Source organism: Lontra canadensis, unplaced genomic scaffold (assembly GCF_010015895.1).
Source record: "Lontra canadensis isolate GAN:19392208 unplaced genomic scaffold, GSC_riverotter_1.0 scaffold7, whole genome shotgun sequence".
NCBI classification, from domain to species: Eukaryota; Metazoa; Chordata; class Mammalia; order Carnivora; family Mustelidae; genus Lontra; species Lontra canadensis.
This window is the reverse complement of record NW_022631001.1, coordinates 5,050,937-5,074,967: the sequence shown is the minus strand read 5'-3', so window position 1 is coordinate 5,074,967 and position 24,031 is coordinate 5,050,937. Positions and strand designations below refer to the sequence as shown.

Sequence of the window (24,031 nt, the reverse complement as noted above, 5' to 3'; positions counted from 1 at the left end):
CCTTCATTACAGAATGGTATTATTGCTGATTTCAATTTATCTGATGAGCTGAAGGAATGCTTAGAACATCAGGGCACCTGTTCAGCGTTGGACAATGATAAGCATGAAAGGAATGGGTGGAAGAAGAGAAAATACAAAGACGGGGTTGGGGGCAGAAGGAGAGATTCTCTTTTAAAATTTAATATCTTCTAGTCATTTGTATCCTTTCGCTGATCATAATTAGGCTCCAGAATCTATGAACGAGATGATTCTTTTATATTCACCTTACCTCCTTAATCCAGCCACTATCCTTTGACTGACTGAAAATTCTTTCCACTGTTTCTTTAACCTGCTCGTCTTCAACTTCTTCTGTCTTTGCAATGGAGCAACATTCCTGGTACAGCTTGAACTTAAAATGTTTCAGTTTATGATAAATTCTGGTACGCTCAGCACAAATTCTGCCAACAGTAAACACCTAAATCAAAGAATAAACATTATTATCTGACAAATGAAGTAAAAAATATAGTAATGATTATACAGCCTTTCTTGCTGTATATTAGCAAAATCTAATAATGCATTATTAATTTTTAAAATGTTTATACAATAGTTCTTTTACCTTCTCTCATTATATAACTTAGATAAAAAAAAAAACCTGAGCATCTGTTATGCTTCAAGTACTGGGCTAAGCACTGTAAAGATGTACTACTTGTATTAGGGGAGCTTACAGTGTTGGGAGAAAAACAAATTATTACAGAACAATGTGTCAAATGCTGGGCAAGAGATGCTATCAAGGTAGAGAGGAAGGACAATTAACCCAATTCAGAGATGAGAAGAGTCGTTGAGTAGGTGATGCTTGAACTGAGTCTTCAGGAGACAGCTACCCAAGTTTGGAAGGAGGAGAAAAATGGCTTTTAACACAGAAGTTTGGGGATACCTGAAAGCAAGAAAAGCATTCAAGCAATTGTATGTACATAGTTACTGAGTTTAAAACGCCTGGATTATGATATTTTTCTAGCTTAGAAGTAACATGTAAAATGGAAATAAACTCTTATGGTTATAAGAGTTATAAGTATATGGTTATACTCAATATTGGCAGTTTTTCACTAAATAATTTTTTCCGAAAAATTCTGTCAATTAAAAAGTAACTTTGTGTTTAAGTCATATTTGTTTCCTTAGTTACTCTGATATGATTATAACACATTAATACTTTATTGTTAGCAAACTAGGAGAATTTTAATTTCTATATTTATATGGACTTCCAGGGTTTTATGATTAAGAATACTTTTCTTGTGAAATCAACCAACCAGAACATTCCTCTTTCAGAATGTACTCTGTTATATACACTAATAACTAAAATAGGAAAACTGAAAAGTAAACATTACAACTAAACACATTATTACTTGATCAATCTTCTTCTCATGGAGTAACCTGAGGAAATAGACAAACTCCTTGTTAAATTATGTATTTGTCTCTGTGCCTAAATTAACTTATGGATTATGCTTTCATGAGTTTAGTACAAGTGGTATAGTTACAGTTTTGATCTATGTAACTTGTACTGTGACAATCTGCAAAGAACTGTATTGCTTTTCTGAAGCCACACAGCAAGGGTTCACAGAGGTGATGAGTTCAATAAATAATCTGAGTATATGGGCAAAAAAACCAGTAATAAAATGAAGACTGTATTAGAAAAACTGAATAAAAGTTACATATGATCAGGAACAGTAAGGTTTGATGCATCATCTTGTGAAGATGGTATTTGGGACAGCTTATAATCTTTCTTAAAAATCCTCAAAAGTTGAAGAAAACGATGTTCACATTTCTGTTCAAGTTCTATGAAAACCTTTCTGTTTTTCAGATGATTAGAAATAATCAGGTATCATTGTACATTGCGTGTTTAATCCTAATAAACTTCCCGTTTAAACATCATCATCAGACCAGTTATATCAACTCTAACAATTCCCTTGTCAATACCTCTGTTTTTACTTTGAGTGAAAAAGGTACAACAATAGTTGCAGTGGCCACTAGGGGTACCCTCTGTCTCTCCATTTCTGTCATCAAAGTAGATTGTGTGGGAGAAGTCTCCTATAGTTGTTCTGGATAAAGTACAGTAAAGAATAAGATAGTTTTAAAAAATGTCCACCACACTGTATTTTCTATTTCCACAAAACTGAGGAATTTATCTGTATAAAATTTTTAAGTTGGGGCAAGAAGGAAGGAGAGGTATTTAAAAATCCTTATTTAAATTTTTGTTTACCTGTACAAAACAAGAATACCCACTGAAAATATTTAACATTATAGTTTACTTCTTTCCATTTCTAATTCCTACCTTCTTGGAGCTATTTAGACTAATGAAGATCAATAAACCTAAGATTACCTTTAGAATACTCTCATTTCCCCAAAATGTGATACATTTTAAAAGCCTAAACCATTGTTAGTAAATGTTCACAGAAAGGGTAAATGCTTCAATGAACTTCATGATTGTGTCATCTGCTTTTATCGCATTACTTTGCCTAGCATAAACTTACCAGCACTGAATATGTGTAGTTTTATGATTCCGGCTATATGTAGTTATCTAGTATTCTAAGAAGATGTATCCCAATCTTTTTATCTCTAGGAATTTTACTGTCCATGAAGCTGCTAGTTTCAATGCAGCCATAACAGAACTGCATTTTATCATTTGATTTAAAATACTTTGCTATTTTGAGAGCTATCAGCTTGCATTTTAAGGTAGGTTTTAATTGTATACCTTTAGGTGGAGAATAATCATTTTCTAATACATTTGTTAACTTTGATGTTTTTCCATTGTGTGACTAGTATATCAATGTTCTTTGCTTTTATTTTTTAGATATTTGAATAACTTTTTTATACAGAATCTTTACCCTTTCACAGGAATATCAGAACTCCAGAAATGGTTTTCTAACTCACTTCCCTTTCCAGGATTAGCTGTAGACATCAAAGAGATGTACAGCACTATTTTTGCCTTATACAATAGAACATGATCCTTAAAGTACTAAATCACTTTTATTAGGGGTCTATGTGTCTTACCTCATAAAAAAATCATAGATCAGTTTTTAAACAATGTGGAGATTTGCATATTAACTATGTTGAAAAAAGAAATGTGTTTTTATAGTAGCTTGCCAAATGATGCATTAAAAACTATTTTTTAATTTATTATCCCCATGTAAACTTTCTAAGTGATCCTTGCAGATTGTTTAGAGGGATCTGGTCAATTATTGCCACTAGTACTAAGGTATCATACTACCCAATGTAGTAGAAGGATATAGATTAATAATCTATTTCTAGCTTAATAACTGATTGGCAGTATTTAGAGGCAACTCTAAGAGCCAACCCCCCACCCCAAACACACACACCCTTCATGGATATACACACTCACCAGAGGAAGCGCTCAATATTAATATTTTTGCATTTATAAATGCAATACTTTTATAAAGATTAAAAAATAAATAGAAGTAGACTACACCTGCACTTCTCTCTTCATACTGTACTGCTTTATCAAATACTTTTCTTCAAATTTTCCAATATTTTCTTCAGTTTTGTCTTTTCATTAAAAATTAATAGCACCTTAAGTATTTGTCAATTATCTAGATTTGACACACTTCTGATATATTCTAGGCTAAAATATCGTTTTCTTTCTATTCTCATATTAAGATGACAGGCATCTTCAATAATTTACCTGGGGACTGTTAATTTGGTAGATTATCTGTCATAAAATTTTCCACTTGGGTTAAATTCTCCTTTGGACACAAAGGGGACTTTTGTTTCCCTTGCCCCAGTTATATTTCTTTTCATTCTCACCCTGCACCCTTTCCCCCTCTCCGCAGGTTGGGTGATGTGCTCTTACACAAAGTTTAGGATCTGAATTAGGAGTGCATTTGCCATAGACCTATGCTAGACATATTTTTCTCATTCAAAAAGTATACCTTTCCTTGTACTCTTTTCACTTCTCTTAGTGCTTTCTCCATCTGTAAAAATAACAGGGTTATTTGTGCAAGCTAGGTATTGAAAATTTCTAAATACTGAAAACTAAAATGAGAGGGAAAGATACCTGTTTATCTTGTGACATGAAGTCATCTGTTTCCATAGTCCTGGTGTTGTACAACTTTCCTGATAAATGCACCGAGTATTTGCAATGGCGATGCAATCCACAGGCCTGGCAGGAACAGTTTTCAGGATTCTTCGAATGGATACTTACATTAGAATAATTTTCCACCCGCTCCTGGAAAAAATTGAAAAACATAATGAAGCTTTCCAAGACTGGAAAAGACCACAACAACGTAAAACATAAAAAGAACCTAGCCAAATTAAAACCCATATTTGGAATCACAATAATGGGGTAAGACATAAGAGCAAAACACACTGTTATGTCTTACTTTAACACAGAGCACACAGTAGATTTTTGACAAGATATTTTTAAATAAAAAGATAATTTAGGTTGCTCAATGACAAGAAATCAGACTAGAAAAAAAATTAGTTTCCTACTTTTGATTTACTATTAAGTAGTGTTCTTCACAGATTTTATTTCTCTTCCCTCTCTCTAATTAGCATAAATGAGATATTATAGTTAAAAACAGAAAAAAAGAGCAGCAAAAATTCAGGATACTGTAATGAAAAGACGGAATTCATTTAGCTTAGTCAAAAACTGAGAAAAACCAGATCACATTCAGTCTCTACAGTGTAAATTATATCCTATTTCCCACAAAATATTTCAGAAATGATTTGATCGTCTTATGGCTACTTACTAAAAGGCCTATGAAAATCAGTAAGCTGGAACTAGGACTGCTAGGTGGCCAGCACTGATACAGATAGTCCAATAGCTGAATTAGCTATCAGTAAGCAAACTGAGAAAATATTTGGCATTCATAAACAAGCTTTATCAAGCTGTGCAATTACTTCTAGTTGTATATTTTTGCTCACACTCTAGGCCTGTGCTAGATACTACTGTCATAGTTAGTAGTGTAAATTAGGTTTTACTGTAATATTTGAACAGTATACAGTGAGCATATTAGCAGGGTTACTAATCCACATTGGTATTCTCTATTGGCCTGATAGTAATTAAATATTCACTATACCAATAGTCTCCTTTTTAACACTGTATGATTCACAACTTCATTGCATTTTGTCCACTTTTACTATTTCTCATATTTCATGGCAGTTTGTGACACATGTCACTTAAAGGACGACATTCAGAGTGACTAGGTGACTAAACCACTTTCCCTTCTCGTTTCTGTGGTAGGTAAGGAAGCACATCCAAGATGAAAGCTCTATCAGCTTGGCTCTGTGAATGACTACAATATGCAAAACACTTGTAGATTTACACCGGACATAAAATATAACTGAAAAATAAGCTTTGTTGGGTTAAGCTGTTAAGATTTTCATTGCTGATCTGTCACATAACTTATTTTTTGCAGCATAACAGCTACTTCTGACCAAGATCATATTGAATTTCCCATGTCTCTAAATTTTTAAGCTAATATTTTCTTGTGTCTTGCAGTTACTTTATCAGCATCAGGTAATCCAAATTCAGCATAGTATACCAGGGTAGAGTTAAGCATAATATAGCAGAGTGGCATGGGCTTTGGAGTCATAGAAATACTACGACCTTATGATTTCTAGGTTTAAATATTGGCCTAGATAATGACTAGCTGTGTAACCTTGTGTTCAGAGTCATAGTTTTCTCAACTCTAAAACAAAGGAAAGATTAGTGCCTTCCTCATGGGGTTACTCTGAAGATCAAATAAGACACTTTGCATTGCACGAAAATTACCTGGAAAAGTTAAGTGATCAATAAATATGTGCTTTTTTTCTATTAAAGAAAATACTATATGGTATATAAAATACTATATGGTATAACCATGTTCTAAGAAGTGTGCTATGTATTTTACCTTCCAGATAAGTAAATATTTCCCTTCAAAGTAGGCAAATATTTTTTGTATCTGAGGAAGAGACCAGAGTTTAGAAAGGTTAAAAACCCATGCAAAGTCAAAAAGATATATATGGTGACCCTAAACTCAGCCATTCTCCAAACTGAAGTCTTCTATTTCTGTAATCCCATAACTGTCCCTTAAACCTAAACTATCTGTGGCTAATTTATCAGGTAACTCAAGACTGAACAGGCCTTGGATGAGCCAAATCTCCTGACATAAATGAGGTAGATCAGCTAATGATTTAAGTGCTAGAAGGACTGTTAGGAACTTGAACTTCTGTTACCTTGCATTTTTCCCCCTCTTGTGAATCATTAGAAGATAGAATATTAGAAGTAGGGAGATTAAGAAAAAAACCCTTAAAAATTATATCAGATAGCCTCTACTATTGGAGATCATAAAATAAAAATCTATGCGATAACATGGAATATAATAATTTATATTAAAAAGATGCTTTCTTGAAATTGGTAAAATTACAAAATCTTAGTTACAAATAATTACAAAACCTTAAAGTCAAGAAGGATGTCAAAGACAACCTAGGCCACTGTTTCCCAAATTATATTATGGAAATCCATTATTCTAGGAGGTGATAAAAAGTAGCTCATGAAAAGCAGCCTCAAAGGAAAATACAAATTTGGAAAGTATTGCATTCTACATCACCCTCTTGAAGATTTAGAGTATAATTCACATATTAATGTTCCTTGAAAAGTCCTTCAGTTAAGCTTAAGTTCAACCCACTGTTTCTCAAACTTCTTTAGCAGTGGAACTCTTTTCTGAAACAATAATTAATATTCTGTGAGAAAAACTTCACTTTAATAGATGGGCTAAGCTCTGGAGATGTTCTAAAGTTATTCATCATTTAGAACTACCTAAGTACCAGATACATATAATAAGTACTATAATAATTAAAACAATAGCAGCCTTTAGAAAAGGTGAGAAACAAGCTGATTATTTAACAAAGAAAAATGCCAATAATTTAGAAGATTATTCAGTTAGTATTCAGTCAATATTCAGTTTAATAAATGGATATTTAAATCCTGATAGGTCTGCTACTCCCAACCCTCTCAGCCAGAAATGTAAAACCAATTTAAACCATATACCTTATATTGCTCTTTCCAACGACTTCTAGAAGCTAAACTCTCTAGACGAGGCTGAACAAAGCGGTTATCCAAATAATGGAGAGATGTCAACATATCTTGTGCATACGATTTTTGTCTGGTACCATCTGTTCAGGGGAACAACAACAATGACAACAACAAATAATCACTTAGCCCTTTGGAAATATCTATCTATCTATCATCTATCTATCTATCTAAAACATCACACCAATGAATTATCCAGCCTTAAATACAATAGTGCCAAGGTTGAGAAACATTATTAGGAAATATTTAAGTAATTAAATACAAAAGGATTTCTTCCCATAGTTTTAGAAAGATACTTGGTTAATTGGTTAGAGGCATTTGAAATTTATGAAGAAAAAAACATTCCATCAGAGCACTAGGGAAAGAAAAAAAAACATAGAGGCCTCTACTTGTTCCTTGAATACATCAAACTTATTTTCTTTTAATTCCAGTAAAACTAACATATAGTGTTATATTAGTTTCAAGTTACAATATAGTAATTCAACAGTTCTACGCACTATTCAGTGCACATTACAGTAAGTGTACCTTTTAATTCCCTCCACCTGTTTCACTTATCTACCCACCAACTTCCTCACTGGTAACCACCTGTTTGCTCTCTATAGTTAAGAGTCTGTTGGTTTGTTTCTTTTTCCTTTGTTCATTTGTTTTGTTTCTTAAATTCCACATGCAAGTAAGATCAGACAGTATGTGTCTGATTGACTTCACTTAGAATTATACCCTGTTGATCCATCCATGTTGTTGCAAATGGCAAGATTTCATTCTTTTTTATGGCTGGGTAATATTCCCTTCGATATATACTCCACTTCTTCTTTAGCGTTCATCTATCGCACCAAACTTACTTTTACCTAAGTGTCTTTGCACTTACTGTGTTCTCAGATAAATCTATGCATTACTTTTCCCCTGATTCATTCATTTAAAAGTCACCTCTTGAGAGACCTTCTTTGACCAATCTAACAGATACCTTCCTTATCTTTATAACACTTGGGTCTCCTTAACCTACCATTGTTTTTGTTTTCCAAGAACTAATCACTAGTTAAAATTATGTTATATATTTGTTTACTCATTCATGGTCTGTCTCTTCCACTAGACTTTAAGCAACATGAGGGCAGGTATCTTGCATGTCATAGTCATTGCATATCCCCAGTCCTCAAATAAATGCCCTTAGGCACTCAATAAATACTTGTTCAATAAAATGTGAACGAAATCTCACTTAGGCAATTAGGTAGATATTCAATACAACATATTTTCAGTCTTTATTAACTTCCAGATTCTGTGCTAGATGCAAGATATAAGTGTATATCTAAGGTATGGTTCTTCTTGTACTCTTAGGAGGGAGGAAGGCAAAAATATATTTTCAATGCAGTATGAAAAGTGTATATACAGCAGTACCACCAGGACACTGAGAGCACAAATGAGGGTGTAAAAATATTAATTGAGTGGGTCATGGTAGCTCTCACAGTGAAAACAATTTTACATTCATTTTAAAGAGGGAACAGCATGAGCAAAGGCACAAAAGCATAAAACAGTATATAACTGTTGGTGAAATTCAATGAGCTTAGAGAGTCTGGGATAACACAAGGCTATTGAACTACTCTGCTGTTTTCAGTCTATGTCCTACATCCTCATATTCACTGTATACTCTCTAAAGGCAGGGGAACATGACATATTTCTTTTGTACTTTCCACATATCATAAATAATAAACAGTAAAAAGTTTTTGATGTGAATGGGCTTCTGGTGTAGCTGATCCTAGGGGGAAAAATTAGAGGGCCTTAAAATGGGTCTCTTGATTTTGCTTAAGTATATATCTTATCTTATATTACATTAGTAGGGTGTTAAAAAATTGGAAAAAGAAAAAAAAAAACTCTAATTGTTCCATTTGTATTAACTTACCATACAATGTTCCCAGAAAAGATTCATCTAAAGCATTGATCAGAAGAGCCTTCACAACTCTTTCAAAGTGAGTATAGTGGTCACTAAAAGAATCTGAAATTAATTTTAAATACATATTAGAATATAGTAAATAAAACAATTCCCTGAATAAAATGGGTTCCTTTCTCTAAGAAATTAATACTATGAGTAGGAGAATTCACTTCATTATCCTAATTTTATAGCCGCCTCGGTAACTTGTCTTGGTCACTTATCAAATATCCATTTTCCAGATTTACTTGATTCTAATCCAAAATTTCAAGTTGTTATTTCAAATAATCTTCAGTTTCCAAACTTATAAAGGGAAAACTATTCAGAAAATATTAAGAGATACGTTGCAAAAAAAAAAAAAAACCCTCAAATCATCCCTGTGGACTTAAGTTTAATTATCAACTTAATTACAGTGAGAGAGCAAGAGAGAATACTTTTATATGTAGATTGTTCAATATGTACCTGAAACTTCTGTCTTTCCTTCTCTCTGAAACATGGTACATATGAAATTGCCCAAGAAATTACTACCCTACCCAGAATCCCAATGGCTATAAAAATTCCATTTCCCTTTCTGCTGCTCCAGATTTAGGATTTGCCATATCAGTTTAGAAAAGTTCTGTCTTCTCTTTCTCATACCAAATACATCAGACTACCTTCCCACTCATTGTAGTCCATGGAATCATCTGTTGTGATGGGACATGCAATAGTAAGAGAGAAAGTCCCTACTATTTCCCATTGCTCTTGGGTCAAGGTTTACTATGGCTGTAGAAATATTCTCTATCAAATACAACCTCTTCCTTGATCCAAATTGTCACTACAGAACATTTGCTCTGGCCTGGGCACCTATAAAAATATTAGGGACAACCTGAGCATTTCAGGAAAAATGGATGATGTTTGGTGAGAAATTTAAGCAAAATAAGACCTATGTTAGCATTTATGAGTGAATTTTGACATTGCTTTCACTGAAATAAAACAAAGATGAATTTTAATATGAAATGGTTTTCCTTATATTTTCTACTAAAAGGGCTGTATAACTCTAAGTTTCAGGAAAAATATTTAGTATGCAATCTTTTTTAAAGAAAGCATGTTATTATAGTACTAATGTGGCCAAAATAAAGCAGTAATAAAATTAAATGACAATAGCCAATAGCAGACAATTTTTACCATGGCCCTTAGACTTTAGAGTGCCTATGATCAATAGTAAATTACAAAAGAACTGATCACAGACATTTATGAGTATTTCTTTTTAAATCAGTAGAATGTAGTTGGAAAATGAAATAATACTTCAATTAGCATTCAATTTAGATTAGGTTAGATTTTCATCAACCTCTGGATATAATATAGTATTGGTACATGATTTAATTTGTGAGTGTTAAACTGCATGTAAACTCTCTAGCACTTCCCAAACTATATTAAGGTAAAAATGTTCTGGGAATATTAACAAACATGTTGAGGGGAATAAAGCATGAAATTCATCCCCTGTGCTGCTAAGTGTAACTATCAAGTAAATTGAAATATATATTTTTTTATCACACTGATTTTGTCAGTCTTTGAATGTGCTGATGATCAACCTTACTCACCTGTTGTAGAGTTTGGGAACTGTTGTTCTATTTTATTTTATAAAAAGATTTTATTTATTTGGCAGACAGAGATCACAAGTAGGCAGAGAGGCAGACAGAGAGAGAGAGAGGGGTAAGCAGTTTCCCCGCTGAGCACAGAGCCCGATGGGGGGGCTCGATCTCAGGACCCTGGGATCATGACCTGAGCCAAAAGCAGATGCTTTAATCCACTGAGCCACACAGGTGCCCCTGTTTTTCCACTTTAAAGACCTTGATGGTGTTTCTTTAGAATTGGGAGTAAAAGGAAAAGGCAGAGGATCAGAATCATCTGGAGAAATTTTGCCTAACCACAGAATCTCTCTCCTACCAATGCCTATCAAAATCTCCTTCAAAAGAGTCAGGAAGGCCTCAGTTTTGGTGGGCCTGAGTGGATAGATGGGTGGTGGAGAATTAAGCTCCTGGCATCTCAGATTGAAAAAAATATTTTATTGAGCATGTATATGCCAGACATTGTTTCATGTACTTACATGAATTGCTTTCTTTCTCAATATAAGCCTATGAAGTACTATCAATACCCTCAGTTTATTTTTAGCTAAGAAAATAAATACAAAGAGGATGAAAATTTTCCCCAAGTTCACACAGCTAGTAAGTATTGAAATCAGTGCTGGAACCCAAACAATGTGACTCCAGATTTCATGCTACTATCCCCCAAGTAGATGTTGTTCTGCATGGTAGTTAGGTTTGATAACATAGTTCAGAACATAGAATTTAAGACTTGGATGGGAAAATGGAGAAAATAATTCAAATCTCTCATTTCATTTTTTATTTTTTATTTTATTTTATTTTTCGAGAGGGGTGGTGGGAGGGAGAGAGAGAGAAACTTAAGTTCCACGCTCAGCATGGAGCCCAATGTGGGGCTTGATCTCACAACCCTGAGATCATGACCTGAACAGAAATCAAGAGTCAGATAATTAACTGACCGAGCCATTCAGGAACCCCTCAAATATCTCATTTTAGAATTTTCAGAAATGACCCAGTGATGAAAGAACTTACCTAAGAACAACTAGATAGAGGAAGAATCAGAATTAAAGGTTAGACCTCCTCCAGAGCTTTTTTCAGTGTTCAGATCCCTATATTGGATGAGCTTCTGTGAAACATCCTAGCAATATCATTTAAATTTTTCTTCTATGATCATAAAAAAAAATTGCAAAAGAATACAGGAGAAAATCAATAATATTTGTATTTATGCATAACTTTATTTTTCCAAGGTAGTCAATTTCCTCATACTCAGTCATAGGGTAGTTTAGACATTCTGTTTATTTTCCATGCATCTTTTATCATATATGCTAAGATTTTGTTTCAGCGCTGTTTAACTTTCTTAATGATCTTAATGTACCTTTCCTAATGATCTTAATGTGTACCTGTCATTTTCATGCCAGTACTACACTGCTTTACTTACAGAAATATTATGATAACTTTTTATATCTGGTGGAGCAAGTCCTTCTAACTTACTGTTTGTTGTCTAATTTTATTTATTCTCATACATTTTTTCCCAAGTGAACTTTAGCACTGTTTTGCAAAGTTGAATCAAAAAGTTGATTTCAGAGGCTCCAGGGTGACTCAGTTGGTTAAGTGTCAGATTCTTGATTTCGGCTCAAGTCGTGATCTCAGGGTTGTGAGACTGAGCCAAGCATCAAACTGAGCTGGGCATGGAGACTGCTTAAGATTTTCTCTCTCCCTCTCCCTGTGCCCTCCCCGCCAAAAGGTTAATTTCCAAATAAATAATTTCTGGCACTATTTATCTTTCCAGAAACATGCAGTGTCTCTTTCATTCATGTTTTCTTTGCTATTTCACAGTAAAGTTCATTCTTACACCTATAAAGTCATGCTTTTCTTCCTAAGATTAGGCCTAGGAACTTTATTTTGTTTGCTACTATAGATGGACTTGTCCTTCATTTTATCTTCTAAATAATTATTGATAGCATAAAGAAAACTATTTTACATATTCATTGTGAATCTGGTCATCTTTCTGAGATCTTTTGCGAATTCCCAATAGTCAGATTCTCTTACATATGTGCAGAAAATGAACTTCCTAGCACATCACAGAGTTGGATAGAGGGGGACACTGTTTGGGAATTCCTGGTCAGTGACTCTGCTTTCTACCCCAACCCTGAGAAGGATGTGGTCTTGCTAGTGCTAAGTTCATTTCAAGAACCAAGAGAATGTAAATATTTTCTTAGAAGCACACAGAGTGTTGGTATACTTTCTTTTGAAATGCAGGTATGAAGGTAGTATAAGAAAGCAGAGACAGAGCAAGAAATTGGGTTCTTTCTCTACTCTTAACAGAAAAAAAAAAAGAACTAAGAAAACTATGGAAATGTATGATGCCTCAACTTCTGTTCTCAATCTATTCATATGCTTTCTCTTAACTTTGTATCCCTGGTTAAATGAGTCAGAAACTTATAGGTTGTGTGTGTGTATATACATACACATAAGCTATATAATATATATATAGAATTGTATTATGTTCAAATAATGCCTTTTCCTTTTCAATAGTTAATAGTTTTCACTTTTTTCATTATATTGTTTGAAACATCTAGAACAAAGTAGAAAATTTTTGTCTTGTTCTTTTTTTTTTTTTAAAGATTTTATTTATTTATTTGACAGACAGATCACAAGTAGGCAGAGAGGCAGGCAGAGATGTGGGGGGAAGCAGGCTCCCCGCTGAGCAGAGAGCCCAATGCGGGGCTCGATCCCTGGACCCTGAGATCATGACCTGAGCTGAAGGCAGAGCCTTAACCCACTGAGCCACCCAGGCGCCCCCGTCTTGTTCTTTTTAAAAATAATTTTATTTTAGAGAAAGAAGAAAAGTGACGGGGAGAGAGTGTGTTCACGAGTTGGGGGAGGGGCAGAAGGAAAGCATCTTCAAGCTGACTCCTTGCTCAGTGCAGAGACCAACACAGGGCTTCACATGGGGCTTGATCCCACGACCCCTGAGATCATGACCTGAGTTGAAACCAAGAGTCAGACACTCAACTGGCTGAGCTACCCCAGGCATCCCTGTGAGTATCTCTAGTGCTTCATTAGCAGTATATATTGTTTTAAATATTCTCTGTTATGTAAAGGACAAATATTCATATTACTAATCTTTTAAGACTTGTTATTTTTGTTTTTAAACTAGATATGGGCATTGAATTTTATCAAATGCTTTTTGATAGAAATAGAAATAGATTTAATCAAATCTATTAAAATTATGACATGATTTTATATCTTTTGACATATTAATGGAAATAATATATTAAACCATTTTTTAAAAAGATTTTGAGAGAAACAGAATAAGTGTGAATGGGGGAAGGACGGGGGAGAGAGAGAGAGAATCTCAGGCTGACTCCATGCTGAGTGTGAGGCTGACACAGGGCTCAATCTCAAAACCCTGAGATCATGACCTGAGTCAAAATTAAGAGTTGGCCGCCTAACTGACTGAGCCAGCCAGCCAGGCACCCCTGTATTAAACCATTTTTATAATTCTAAAAAAGATGGCTAGATAACTTTTTCTTCATTCTTGTAATTAGGAAAGCATTTCCTTCATGTCTATTTGCAAATCTATTTTCATTCACTTACTAGGATGTAAGCCTCCTTAACTTGCATAAATACGTGTCCAGCAACTCAACAATATTTTCTTCTATCACACCTCTGAATTCATGTTTTCCCATGTTCCAAAAACATGCTATGTCTCTTAGCACATTCAAATCTTCTTTTACATTTCCCACTAAAGCCATAGAATTTTCTTTAGATTTTCATTTGTTCTGTATTTTCTCCCCTGAAATTTGTGAAATAGGATCATTTCTATTCCTTTATCTATTATCTTCTCCTTTGGAACTGTTTTCATTTTCTTGGGTTTAACCTATGTATCACTGATGAGATTTTCTGTACTGTTAATTCTGTTGTTTATATCTTTTGGTATAGATTTCATTTCTGACTTTATAATTTTTCTAGCAACTTATCCTTATCTTAGGTAGCTCTATTTCCCCTCAAGTTGTTCTCTCCTTACAACTTCCTATTTCCTTTTCACAGATTGTAAAGCAAATGCTTTATACAATTTTCTTCTGTTTCCTTTAATGAAATAGTTTTCACAGGCATTTTCTTCCTAAGTCTTCAGGGCAATGTTACCTTACCTTTCCCTTGTGCTACAATATGATTTCATTGGCACTTTTTATTCATCTTACAAAAAAGGGAAAATTCTAGAATTTAATAATGTAAATGGTTGCAAGACTGTTAGGCACATTCTGTGTTATGTTGATAGAATTATTCTCTTTAACTGCTAGGTGGAGACTAAGTTAATGTTTGCTTTTTGTCTAATTTCCAGTATGATAGCAAGTATTTATCTAGTAAGACACTAGTAAACTTAGATGCACTCTTCTGTCTATACTTCCTTCTCTCTCACTTTGAACATATGATAGAGTACTGGAAAAACAATATAATCTTCAGTATCCACAAATCTGGAGGTTATTCCTATCAATCTGTGTATAATATTATTAGCATGTGAACATTATAGGTCTAGAGTACAGTGGAGCACTGCTAGTCTATCCTTCTACTTTTTATCATATCTTATCAGGGAGCTACAGTCTCAAAATAAACTTAGAGAAATACAGGGATTTATGAGAAAGAAAAAAGACCATGATAGTCTTCAACTTCTTCAAAGGTATAGTGGAAGAGGATGCTATTCTGAGGTGTTACAGATAGATCTCTCAGAGACAAATGGCAGATGAGTAAGTGATAAAATGTCTTCCTATTAGTAGAACTGTTCTCTTCAAAAAGGTAAAATTGAATTGGCCACTCACTGATTCTCACATGAGAGGTGAATTTGAAATTAGAAATGTTTCTTCCAAATTGTGATCAAATGTTCTCAGTGTTCTTATAGAGACTGGGAAGAGAATGAATCTGGGAATATTAGCCTAATTATAGCCTAACCCAGCAATAGTGTAATGTTTACTATTCATCACATAGGTTATTAATTTAATGAGAAAATATATTTTTAAAGTATAAGAATTACCCTCAGTGACTTTTAGAACATAATCCCTGATGAACTGGAAACTGCCTATACTTAATTGTATTTATTATATTCATAAATGGCATAAATATGGATAAGTATTAAAAACAAGTCATACAGTCTCACTCTAAAATGTGTGGGGTTGTTTTCCTCTGATGTTTTAAGAAGTCTGTTCACATCTAACATTTCTCTGTCTTGAAGTATAGATCTAAGAGCCTTTAGCCAATACATTTAGCTTAATCACCCATCCATCCAACTAACAATGAGTTCCTCTATATTATCCAATACATTATTATCAGCTTTAAATGGTGTGAGAAATGCAAAGAAAAGTGAAGTGGATTAACCATTGAGGTTATTTTTTGGAAGTGGGAATGCCCATTTATTTGGTCCTTTTTATTGAGGTTTTTTTTTTTTTCACATACCATAAATTTCACTCTTTTTAGTGTACAATTCTAGGGCTAATGCATAAGTTCTGTAACCACCATGACAACAACAACAACAACAAAACAAACTAAAGAAACAAACAAACAAACAAAATAGTTCTACACCACCCCAAAACTCCTTTATGTTAACGCTCAATAATTTAGTTTTACACATAATGAGTCTGAGGTGTCTGAAAGATACCCTGATGAAAATGTTCAATAAGATGAAAAATTATGACTTAGGCTTTGGAGAAAACCTGTGCTGGAAATAAAAGTTTGGAAATTTTTGTCTATACACTGGGCTAAAGTTACGGGGAAGAGACTGCCTGAAATCCAACAAGGGAGTTTTTGAAGATGACCTTTAGAAACATTAATATTTACATGGCAAGTGGAAAAAGAGGAAAGCAGTATTATAAAGGGGAAGACAAGATGGTACCATGGAAGCTTAAAAGAGAACTTTCTAAAAGGGAGCGTGATCAATTTCTTGTGTGATCAAAGCACATTAACAATACCACATTAATAAGAACTGGAAAGCATTTTGGCAACTAGGAAGTAATCACTAACTTTAGTGAGAAAAATTTCACTGATTGATGGTGCAGGAGCCCAACAATGCTTTGTAGAGGTAATGGGAAACTGGAACAAAGGATACAATTTTGAACAGTGGTTAATGAAACATACACCTCAAGGGAGTAAAGGCATGAATATGGTTACAAGTTGAGAAAAGACAACTTCTAAGGATAAGGCCAGAATTAGTTGCAATTACAAACACACAAGGTAAAATGTATTGCATAAAAAGAGATTCTTCTCTCTCTCAGGCAGAGATGCTCAATAGTAGAAGCAAGCACAGTGTTCCTTGGTATCTACCCAAATGAGTTGAAAACTTGTATCCATAGAAAATCTGCGTACAAATATTTATAGCAGCTTTATTCATAATTGCCAAAATTTGGAAGCAACCAACATGTCCTTCAGCAGGTGAATGAATAAACAAATTGTGGTACATCCATACATGAAATTTTATTCAGTGATAAAAAGAAATAATCTATCATGCCACATTTAGACATGGTAGAAACTTAAATGCATGTTATAAGTGAAAAAGTTTAGTCTGTGTAATTCCAGCTATAAAACATTCTATCAAGGGCAAACTGTGGAGACATTAAAAAGATCAGTGGTTGCCTGGAGTTCACTGGAGGGTGGGAGAAATGAATAGGTAGAGCACAGGAGAATCTGAGGACAGTGAAGCTATTCTGTATGATACTGTAATGATGGAACATTATATATTTGTCAAAACCCACATAATGTACAACACAAAGAGTGAGCCCTGAGATAAAATATGAACTGTAGCTAATACTGTATCAATATTGGCTCATCAGTCTTACCACGTGTACCAAACTAATGCAAAATGTTAATTATAGGGAAACTGTGTGTGAGAGGGATTATGTAGGAACTCTCTGTACTTTCTACTCTTTAGTAAACCTAAAATTGTCCCTTAAAAAAAAAAAAAAGTAAGCATAGAGATGTAGGATAGAGAAGTAATGAACTTTAATTTTCATAAATTAGCAGGAATAGGCATTAGTAGGTATTACTGAGAAAATGTTCTATCACATTCTAGATATTATAACCAGAATGATGGGATATGTCCTAATTGAGTTTCCCTAAAATTTCAGTGTCTAGGTGGCAGGCAAACAAATGAAAAAAGGAAAGTAGTCACTGACTTTTGAAATATAGATGCTTATCACTGGCATCTCTATAACTGATAAATTTCTTGAAATTTAATTCATACCTTAATCTACTATTTTATTATAAATCATGAGATTGACATTGAACCATGTTACACATAATTTTAGTAAATACGGTCATTTAAAAAACTGGAAAGAATCCATTCTTGAAGAAAAAAATTAAAAAAAAATGTATTCACTTAATAGCCTGTTTCTACCAGAGTTGTAAAACATCATAAAAACAATCTCTGAATTTGTGCACAATTATATGGATTAGAAAAATAATACATATTTTAAGATACCCCAAAATGTCAGGGTCTCAAACTATGGTCTGTAGACACCTATAAGTCCCCAAGTTCATTCAAGGGGATCTATGAGGTCAAAATAGTAACACTATGATAATCATGCTGTTCTTACCATGTTGACATTTCCAATGTTGGTACAAAAAGTAACTAAAGGTAAGGCAGCTGGATAACATGAATCATGGCAGTGGCACTGAACCACTAGTAATCACTGTAGTCATCATTGTTATATATTCAGTAAAAAGCTACTTTCACTAAGAATGTCCTTGATGAAGTAGTAAAAAATATTAATTTTATTAAATCTTGAACATACATCTTTTTAGTATTCAATGAGATGAAATGAGAAATATGCATAAAGTACCTAGGTTGCATCATAGTATGATCAATCATACTATGAGTAAGCACTGAGTTGGGAGCTGACAAAGCCTCATTTATCACGAGACACCACGTTTACTTGAAAGAACAACTGACAGGGACACCTGGCTGGCTCTGTTGGTAGAGCATGCAACTTTTTAAATTTTTTTAAAAATTATTTATTTTAGAGAGAAAGAGAGAGAGCAGGAACAGGAGGAAAAGAGAATCTGAAGTGGACTCTGTGCTGAGGGCAGACCCCAATGTAGGGCTCAATCTCAGGACCCTGAAATCACTAACTGAGCTGAGAAACCAAGACTCAGGATACTTAACCAACTGTGCCACCCAGGCACACAAGCATGTGACTCATGATCTCAGGGTTGTGAGTTCAAGTGCCACATTGGGTGCAGAGTTTACCTACTTATGTAAAGAGAAAGAAGCAAGCAAGCAAGCAAGCAAGAAAAACAGAGAGAGGGAGGGAGGGAGTAAGGAAGAAAGATAAAAAGAAAAAGAAAGACTGACAACCAATGGATATGCATGTATTTGTCAATTTTCTCAAAAAAGAGCAAAGGAAACCTGTGATTTCAAGAACTCACAGTATCTCTTGCCAAAGATTAAAAAAAAATTAAAAACAGATAAAAAAACAGATTGAAAAAACCAGATTTTTAAGTAGAAATCAGAATTTTAGAAAATTTGTATCTGCTACTACTGTGAGCTTGATGGCTTCCCCATACCTAACAAAATTTTTTATAAGATTGGGGGTAAAATCAACAAATGTGATTTTGCAAAGAATATCCACATTATTTTGAAGATACTTTTAAAATCTTTTTCCCTTTTCCAGCTACCTATCTGTGTGAAGCAAAACTGTTCTCATTTACTTCAAGTAAAACATCAAAATACACTGAATGCAAAAGCAGGTATCAGAACCTAGCTGCCTTCTATTAAGCTATATATTAAATTCAACTATTTTAAAATGTAAAACAATGCCATTCTTATTTTTTAATAGTTTTTTAAATAAAAATGTTACTTATGTTAACATGTAACAAGCTTATTATTGTTGGTTTAAGTCTTAGTTAATAAATGTATTTTAAATTTCTCTGTTCTGTATTTCTATAGTGATAAATGTTCTGAGATATAACCCATAAAAACAAAAGCTCTTTGGGGTCCTCAATAACTTTTGAGTATAGAGGGTTCCTGAAACTAACTAGAATACTAGAATAGACTATTCTCAGAGTGACGAAATTACCTAAAAATAAAACCATAGTTTCTAATCAGTGACTTAGGACATGATAGTAAAAGGCTGATCTGATATTTGATATAATATCATGATTACAGCAAGTCGTAAAACATTTTCTTGATATTGACTTACAAAGAGAATTCTGTTTTACTAATTTCAGTTGTGATGTAGTCAATTTTTCTCCTCGCTGGCTTTTATTCTCTTCATCACCCTCCTCATCTTGAACTACAAAGTCATCAATAATATAATCATCTCCATCTTCATCATATTCATAATCATCTTCCTCCTCCTCATCATCATTTTCATCACTGCTTGGGCAGGATTCCTTTTCAGAGTCCTAATTAAATTAAAACATATTCTTCAGTAAATTTGTACCTTTAAATTGTAAGTATGGATATGAAATTAAAAGATTAAATCTGAAACCAAAACAATGATCCATGGAAATTAACTTCATATTGTAAGGTTAAAAAAAAGTCTTGTCGTATCAAATGTTGAACTTTTTGGATTAGGAAGAAGATGATATACCTTGGTAAATGATATAAAATGTTTAAAGTGGATATTAAGATTATAAGTTAAAAAGAGAAAGACCATATTAAACAGTCTTTCAATTTTAAAAGAGTGATAAATTGAGGCTCATGGTAAAACAGTATATTAGACACAACAGTAAAAACATGTTGAAGGATACTTGATTGAAAAATTAAATTCAAGAATTGAGAAATGGAACAGACTCAACACTTTGATTTTTATAAAAATTAAATACTTTAAGGAAAAATTTAAGAACAGTAACAAAACCAATAAAATATAACACACCTCAAAATCTCTACTACTATTGCGTCTCTGACGAGATCTTTGTTTTGAGAGTTCTTTCAGTTTCTGGAGTTGTTCTCTCTTTCTTGCAGCTAAAGTTTTTTCAGGCTTTTTTTGCTCCATCTCGACTGAAGAACATTCATCTTCAACCACTCTACGTGGACGCTTAACACCTACTTTTCTAACTAGGATATCACTATCATCACTCTCATCACTGTCATACATAACAGAGGAGATCCTTTTTCTCTTCCCTCGCTTGATATGTTCTTCTTCTAAGTCCTCTTCTAGTATTTGTCCAGGGTGTTTGTTGAGATCATCATCCTCTTGATTTGAATGCTTTTCATGATCTAGTAAGTCAATATTTCTATGTTTGTTTTTGTTCTTTTCTTCTTCATATGTTGAACTGTTGCCAGTGTTCACGAGATGCTCACAGTTACTACCATCACTTTCAACATTAATTAATCTAAGTTCTCTTTCATTTTCCAGCTTTTTATTACTATCAAACCCCCTGTTACCATCAAGATCTTCATCACTGTCAAGCTCTTCATCACTGTCAAGCTCTTCGTCGCTGTCAAACTCGTCGTCGTTGTCAAGCTCTTCGTCACTATCAAATAACTGTGAAATGCTACTTCTTTTAGTCCGCCTCCAATCAACTCGAGATTTCTGCTCATGCTCTTGAGTTTTAGAATTTTTCCTTGTTTCGTGTCTTCTAACATGTACCATTTTCACTTAAGCTTCTACAAAATAAAGTTATTAGGAATATAATAATGATAACCAGATTTCAAAAAGAATGTATTTATGGTACAAACTATATTTATTTGGTGTTATAAAATGGTTCATAAAGGTAAAAATCACATAAAATATCTGAGTGAAGATGGGAGAATAGTTATTCAACAAATAATTCACTGAACATTTACGAAACAATTGCATGAACTTATTCTAAATTATGCTATATTTTGTGCTGAAAGAAATACATAGAAAAATAATGGTCCTGTTGTTCTCCAGATTATTATCCATGGGTAGAACATATAAGCATATCTTAAGAAAAATAGTACAAAATAAGAGATTAAAAATAACTGCAATAAAATTATAAAGATGCAGGAAGAACAGTATAGCAACTGCTTCACTGAAGATTTGATTGAACAGATATGATTTGATAGACTTCTAAAGGTCTGGCTATATTTCAACAAAAACAATGATAGAAAAAAGGATTTCAGGCAGGTAAAAACGGTAAGGTCAAACTGTTGCACTGAGAGAGAACATGGTATGTTAAGTAAGTAAGTGTGACCAAAAAAGTGTGAAGAAAGCCTTTATGCTGGAAAAAAAGAGATAAGTATAGAAAAATAAGGTGGGATTATCATAATCATTCATCCTTAGGCAAAGTATCCTGAACGGAGAAATGATATGAATTTATAACGCAAAGGATCAATTTATATGGAGAAAGTTATAAAGTAGTAGCTGACAAAAGATAGCATTGCAAAATTTAGAGATCACCTATTCAGTAAAACTGCAGCTTCTATATATCTTAGTAAAACGGCAATGGCTTCAAACCACTCAAAGTAAAAGATAAAATCCAACAGAAAACTTACTAACAATCCAAAATTGGGTGAAAAAATAAAGTTTCATGGTGAAGCGGAGTATGATATTGGGAAGGAAAACAAATACTGCTAAGTTTCTGATTCACAAAAGGCCGACCTCCGTTAAAATTATCACAAGTATATAACAAGGAACAATTAGAGACAAGTAAGATAACCAGAAGAACAGTAACATGTCTTTTGTAGTTGCTAAGGAATATAGACATATCATAATGTAATGTGACTGACCTCATAATGTATGTATAAGAACTTATATATTCTATTGATTGCTATCTCCTTCAAAGAAATCACCTTATGAGGCTAATTATTCTGATATTTGCACCATGGCACACAATATTCTTGGACATTTTCTATAAAACACAGTATTAAAAAATACATAAAAATATGAAAATAACCCCACTCCATTTTTTTTAAATCCCAGAGAGTGGCTTAAATACCTATATTATTGACTTGTCTTAGTTTAGGAACTGTTAGCAGCTTTTAAAAATGAAATCCAATTTCAAAAGATGAATATTAATTACCATTACAGATATTTTTTTAAATGTGCTGTAACTGTGAAGGTAATCCAAAAATAAAATGCCAAATTTTTTTTGAGCAATGGCAGTATCACTGAATCTAGTTTATAGCTTTCCAAGATGATTCCTTTTTTGGGTAGGTGGGAGTGGGAAAGACACCATTCATTTAATTGTACAAATTCTGTTATGTTTAAAAGCAATATGACAGTTTCTACAATGATAGAATAATGGTTGCTAAGATTATACACAAGAAATTTTCTTTATAGTGTTGGCTGAAGTGTGACCTTATGACAGTAATTGCTAAATCTACTGAGCACTATAATAGCAATCTAACAAATCCTAGTCAACAGACAAAATATTCTGTTACTTGAAATTACACTTGGGTTGCATATTACAGAAGGCTTATATTAAAATCAGCAAAGATGAGAATTGTGGTCAAAGTTACCTTTAAAAAAATCTCTGTATTACTCTTTAAAGTAAGTTCTTTATGAATCATACTGCTTCACAGTAGGTCCACCCAATTTCTTCTTCAGGTTTTAAATAGATTACTGTTGGTTTTTGTTTTGTTTTGTTTTGTTTTGTTTTAAATTAAGCACCACATAAACTAGGCAGTTTATATTGTGAAGCCATATAGTACAAGTACTTTTTGAGCACAGTTAATTTGCACAAACTGTGCATGTGCCTTATACTGTAACGTCTTCCTAATGAGTCTGTCTGAATTGGGAGAAATAACGAAAAAACATTTATGAAAACAAATGACAAATATGACTTCAGTAGAAACACTAAGGCAAGGGTGAACATTAGGAACATTAAATGAAAGATGATTTTATTAGTACTCAAATTCATGTACACTAGATGACTATCTCACATAGCTATATCATGTCAAAACACAGTTATTTATCATATCAATAGGTGACTCCTGTAACAACGGTAGAATGAGTAAGAATGTGACACTATAAAAACACCAATCACTGCACATGGTTAAGCTATTAAAAATCCTGTATGTACAGAATTTTTCACTACATTTTCCTATCTGTTTTTAAATCCTGACAATGATCCTAGAAGGAAGATACTCTCTACCTTCATTTATAAATATCAAAGCCAAGGACATAGAGTTTAAATGACTTACCGAAGATCACACAGCTTGTTAGTGACAGAGCAGGGATTAGAAACCAGGTCTCCTGATTCCCCGTCCAGTCCTACACAATGACTGCTGCCAATATTATATTTATACAAGGTAGTAAAAATCATGCCTCTAAAATGTCAATACTTTATCTTTCATTCATGCTAAACTTTAGTTTCATAAAATAACCATCAAAATAGTTTAGAGTTTACAAACATGCTTTTTAAAAAAATTATGTAATAATTTCAGTGCACATGAGTTGGGCCAGACACTTCTGGAACTCGTCCATCCAATAGGTAAGAAAAGAATGTGCAAAAGAGATGAAAATTTGAAACTTCCCTCTACCATCTTATTGATGACACTGATCACAAAAT

The 24,031-nt window shown here is 33.4% G+C and overlaps 1 protein-coding gene across 5 annotated transcripts in view; it reads right to left on the bottom strand.

Annotated features, from left to right (window-relative positions):
* CCDC82 (coiled-coil domain containing 82) overlaps nucleotides 1-24,031 on the bottom strand; it is a 31,691-nt gene that overhangs the window by 5,606 nt on the left and 2,054 nt on the right. For 3 of the 5 annotated variants that reach the window (XM_032852737.1, XM_032852740.1, XM_032852738.1), the window contains exons 2-7: nucleotides 20,428-21,161; nucleotides 19,750-19,954; nucleotides 8,955-9,047; nucleotides 7,022-7,146; nucleotides 4,046-4,216; nucleotides 269-454 (exon numbers count right to left, since the gene is read on the bottom strand). In XM_032852737.1, coding sequence (XP_032708628.1) covers nucleotides 269-454; nucleotides 4,046-4,216; nucleotides 7,022-7,146; nucleotides 8,955-9,047; nucleotides 19,750-19,954; nucleotides 20,428-21,147 — 1,500 coding nt within the window. In that variant the 5' untranslated portion in view covers nucleotides 21,148-21,161. Of the gene's footprint in view, nucleotides 1-268; nucleotides 455-4,045; nucleotides 4,217-7,021; nucleotides 7,147-8,954; nucleotides 9,048-19,749; nucleotides 19,955-20,427; nucleotides 21,162-23,663; nucleotides 23,748-24,031 lie in introns of all 5 variants that reach the window. The other 2 variants (XM_032852741.1, XM_032852739.1) reach the window with 2 other exon arrangements.